The 4,490-nt window shown below is 41.0% G+C and overlaps 2 protein-coding genes across 2 annotated transcripts in view; one reads left to right on the top strand and one right to left on the bottom strand.

Annotated features, from left to right (window-relative positions):
- The window catches only part of LOC106810501 (protein IWS1 homolog), a 17,101-nt gene extending 13,372 nt beyond the window's left edge, over positions 1-3,729 (bottom strand). The window contains exon 1 of the mRNA XM_014813880.1: positions 3,505-3,729. Coding sequence (XP_014669366.1) covers positions 3,505-3,514 — 10 coding nt within the window. The 5' untranslated portion in view covers positions 3,515-3,729. The remainder of the gene's footprint in view (positions 1-3,504) is intronic.
- Positions 3,730-4,130: 401 nt separating this feature from the next.
- LOC106810497 (elongation factor G, mitochondrial-like) overlaps positions 4,131-4,490 on the top strand; it is a 45,043-nt gene continuing 44,683 nt past the window's right edge. The window contains 1 exon segment of the mRNA XM_014813877.1: positions 4,131-4,332. Within this exon segment, the coding sequence (XP_014669363.1) occupies positions 4,252-4,332 (81 nt within the window). The 5' untranslated portion in view covers positions 4,131-4,251.

Below are 4,490 nucleotides of genomic sequence, written 5' to 3'. Positions count from 1 at the left end.
ACAGCTGGTATGCCCCCACGCACGCACGCCCACCGCAATCAGCAGCAGCTCCAGCTGCAATCTCCCAGTGAGCCACACCGCATTGCCGAGCGTTAGTAGCTGCCTTTTGTTTCAAGTCAGGTGGACAATACGTACGGATTGATGGCAACCAGAACGGATAGATCGTGTTCGTACGTTTTTAGGTCTGTATTTGTCGTACGATGCCTAGGCCAAATGTTTTTTTTTTTTTTTTTTTTTTCTTTTTTTTTTTCACTCGGTGTACGATTGCAGCTCAGGTTGGTTGAGTTACGCGTCAGTACATATCGTAGGATATTCCAAAGCGTAGTAATGACGATTTCTTTCTTTATTGGAAGTCAAGCACTCCCTTCCCTATAATCTACTTCCTGGTTAGTATGATAGTATTATCACAATATGAAAAGACATAAATACAGTGCTCGAATAAGCTTGTGCGGTTCGTCCGAGACAACCATGAATTTGCACCGGACAACCTCTAACAGTCTGGACATTGTTCCGGTGGACAACCAAGTAAAATGTGACGAAAAACGCACTTTGTTTATGTTTTCTCAGGGGTTTCCAAGAGCACTTATAGCCTGCGGCCTGCCATTAATCTATGGTGTGCGAAAGCGACGCATATATCATCTGCTATTTCCACACTGTTATGTCAGGTTTTCTGATTTATGAGACGGTGAAACTCGATATTGAACCGCAAACCAGCAAGTCACCCCTACATTTTGGTATTTTTATTTCATTATTATTGAATTTTTTGATGGCTTTGCCATGCAAAACAAAACAACACTGGGGATTCATGTTGACGAAAGTTAAAAAAAAAGAAGAATTGTCGTAGTCAGAATGAAGGCTGTACATGTATCAAAAGTGCCGCAAATACCATCTCCTGCGATCTACATTTCATAATTTTCTGGGGGGAGGACCCCCATACCACCCGCCCTTGTTTTCACCCCCTCCTTGGAATCTAGATTCGCCACTGAACAATTAACATTCTTGGTAGCAGAGAACACATGAACAAAAATTGTCGCATTTTCGCATGCACCCAAAACAAAGATTGCCAGAGAAGGTAGAGGAGCCGTAGGGTGTGGATAGGGAGGCCGAGGAGCCATTAAAATATTAAGTCATCCACTATTTGCGCAGTTTGCTGTTTTTGGCCCCTTGTTAAAAATATTACCACACCACTGTTTTTTGGTGTTTCTGTTCTGTATTTTTTATGACCATATCATTATGTGATTGAAAATAGGAGATTTGGGATATTTTTTGGGACAACCAGAAATTACTGGCGACAACCTGATTTGATCGCTTGGGTTGTCCGCAGGCAACCACATTTTTTTTCTTATTCGAGCACTGCATATATATATATATCATATATATATATATATGCTACATACATATACACTATGTGCAGGGATAGAGAGAAATATGTACACATGTAGATAAATATATATATATAAATATATATATATTTATATATGTATATATGTACATATATACTGCATATATACAGAAACAACCCAGCGACTGGCGACTGTGTACTTAGCAATGACGTATATATAGACATAGCGACTAGGACACACTTTGAGATGCAGATGTATTACATATTAAGTATATAGAGCCTTATATCAGCGTGCGTGTGTCGATATATATATAGCGCTGGCAGTCGGAGAAAACATATAAAACGCTCTGGCGTATGTATTATACTGAAACGTAGACATAGACATGCGGATATATATATACATATTGGGAAGTAGATTAGGCTGGTGTTGTACATGTCTTGTGTATAGATATCTAGGTATATATATATATATATATATAATATTATATGTAAAAACATATACCTCTCCGACTGATTGCCGCCACACGATGCACCGATGGGGCGCAGCGAGTTGGGAACATGCGGACTTGGAGCAGTGCAGTCAGACGTTTTTTTTGCCAAGTGGCAATCAGAGACAGCAATGAGTAGTGCGTGCCTCCACCCTAGGTAGGCAGAACAGCACGTTTTTGCTATCGCGCGCACGCTGCAGCGTGGAATACATGCAAAAATAGTATCGGGCGTCGCACCGCGCGTACCTACGGGTGAATGTTGAAACATTTGCGCGCGCGGCCGATAACGTAAATGAGTTTGTATGGGACTAGTTATTCTTTAATAGGGATGTCGGGTTGCTACGGAGCCACTCGCAGACATTATTACGTGTATGGCATGAATGAATCAGCTATTACAGTACTGTTACTGAAGGAACTCATGATACAGGTGCGTGTTTGCTGTAGTCTACGCGAGTAAGAGCAAGGCACGTGACAACCAGCTAGCGGCAGCGCGAGGGGGGGGGAATGAGTCGAATGCATAAATTAGGTGTCTATATGTGTGCGTATGTATGTGTGTGTGTGTTGTGTGGTGTGTGTGTGTGTGTGTGTGTTGTGTGTGTATGTGTGTGTGTGTGTGTGTGTATATGCATGTCTGTTTGTATGTGCAAGACTGTGTGAGTATGTATGTCGTGTGTGTATGCGTATTAGCCAGCGAGCCGTGCAGCCGAGATTTGCACGGTCCGTTTTGAAACTGAACAGCCAAAGAAATTGAAAAGGTTTAAAATTTACAAATGTAAAAAAGTTAAAAATTTTAAAAAATTTAAAATATTCCTGCCTAATACCCTGACCCTAACCCGAACCCTAACTCTAATCCGAACCCTAACCCTAACCCTAATGCAAACCCTAGGTTCCGCTTAGAACCTAGGAGTAGGAACCCTAGGAACCCTGTATGGACCCCCCCCCCCCCCCGACGCTAGACTGGTACCCGGTCGCACCTCTCGGCCTAGTTACTCGATCAGTAATCGAGGTGTGTACCAGTCTACCCCTTACGCGCACCCAGCGACACAGATGTGCGCAGCAAGCTGCAGCTGGAAGAGGGGGCGAATTCACATACATCACCACATGGCCGCGAGAGGGCAGTAGGCAACAGTGAACAGCAATGGCCAACTGTTTCTTATTTCATTTATGACTTCGAAAACCGCTCGAATATCAACGACATTTTCAAGGTAATTTACTGCGGAGAGCACAGTGTATCAGGTGCGCTTAAATGGCGCGCGCAATACGTAGATACAGCTTGAGGGCCGTAGCCAGGAACATCATGGTGAAATCTTGCGCTGAGCCAATGGTCCAGAAACAGTGGAGAACTGGGTAGATAGTAGTGTTAGTACTAAGTACTAGAGTAGTGTCGCCTTAAAGCAGTTTTTTTCCACACTTCCTGTAAAGTACATAATTGTTTCAGTCGAATGAACAAAAGAACACTTCAAGAAACAACCTGTCGTATTGTAATAGGGGTTAACCTCCCATCCCCACATTTACGAAAATGACATAGGTCTCAATCTGGACATCATCTCTATCCTTGAACCAGACTGGGCTGCAGTCATTTTCATTGCAAAACATCAAGTTGCGACGTTGGCGCGCAACACGTGAGGTTCAATGTTTGTGAAGTTGTGTGGAATTTTCGCACTTGCGGCTTACCTTTTTCCATAGTCACATGAGTTATATTTGGAATAATACGAACTGTAGACACTATCTTCGAGATACGTACTGCATTACCAAACTATGTATGTATCAACAATCAGGTTAAAACGTTACACGACGCATAAAGTAGATTACATGATAAATGTAACACAATTTAGTAAGACATAGCATGTCAACAAACCGGAACGTTTTCCCAGAATGCCGCAGCGGTTTTTGTAATAGTTTTGTATATTTATTTTATTTACAAAAGCCTAACAAATATATGAGTGCAATAAAATACGTGCACTATGTACGGCTAAAAATGTTAATTTTCGTGTTTAATTTTACTTCAGATTGATGTAATTACTGTTCTGTTGTAACTGAGCTGGTAGTTGTAACTTGTAGATTCTGACGTGTCTGAAGCACTATGTCGTCATGTCGCGTCATCTGTCGCAATTTTTTAACAGAATATAATATTAAAAATAAATAGTTACATGACAAAAACTAAAAACAATATATATTAAAAATAAAGGCACCAACAAAAATATGTTTACATTTAATTTTGTTAAAACGCAAATGGTAAATAATATTATTTACTAATGGTTTCGCGTTATCTGGGGAGCGGGCCGTTTTACGACAGTAGTAAGCATGATGACCCTTGCCGTAACTTGGCCGATCTGCTAAGTAAGTTTGCTACCAGTTTTGTCTCATTAGTCTCTCTCAAATGAAACGAACAGAGACCAGCGTTCAATATCAGTATTAACAATGAGCGTTTTTAAAACTACAAGACTGTTGGGTTCCCGACATGTTCATCGTCGAAAATGGATTGATCTCAGATTTAGAGACGTAAGTGAAACTGTTCAATGTGAATGTTGAAGTTGAATGGTGTGGGATGTTCTCTCAATCTTACTCTTACTCTTAGTCTTAGTCTTAGCTCGGTTCAAGGATAGAGAACATGGTCATGGATCCCAACAAAACCAATGTCATTTACATCAATATTTATA

Source organism: Priapulus caudatus, unplaced genomic scaffold, assembly GCF_000485595.1.
Source record: "Priapulus caudatus unplaced genomic scaffold, Priapulus_caudatus-5.0.1 Scaffold446, whole genome shotgun sequence".
Classification (NCBI taxonomy): domain Eukaryota; kingdom Metazoa; phylum Priapulida; class Priapulimorpha; order Priapulimorphida; family Priapulidae; genus Priapulus; species Priapulus caudatus.
This window is presented reverse-complemented; position numbering and strand designations above follow the sequence as displayed.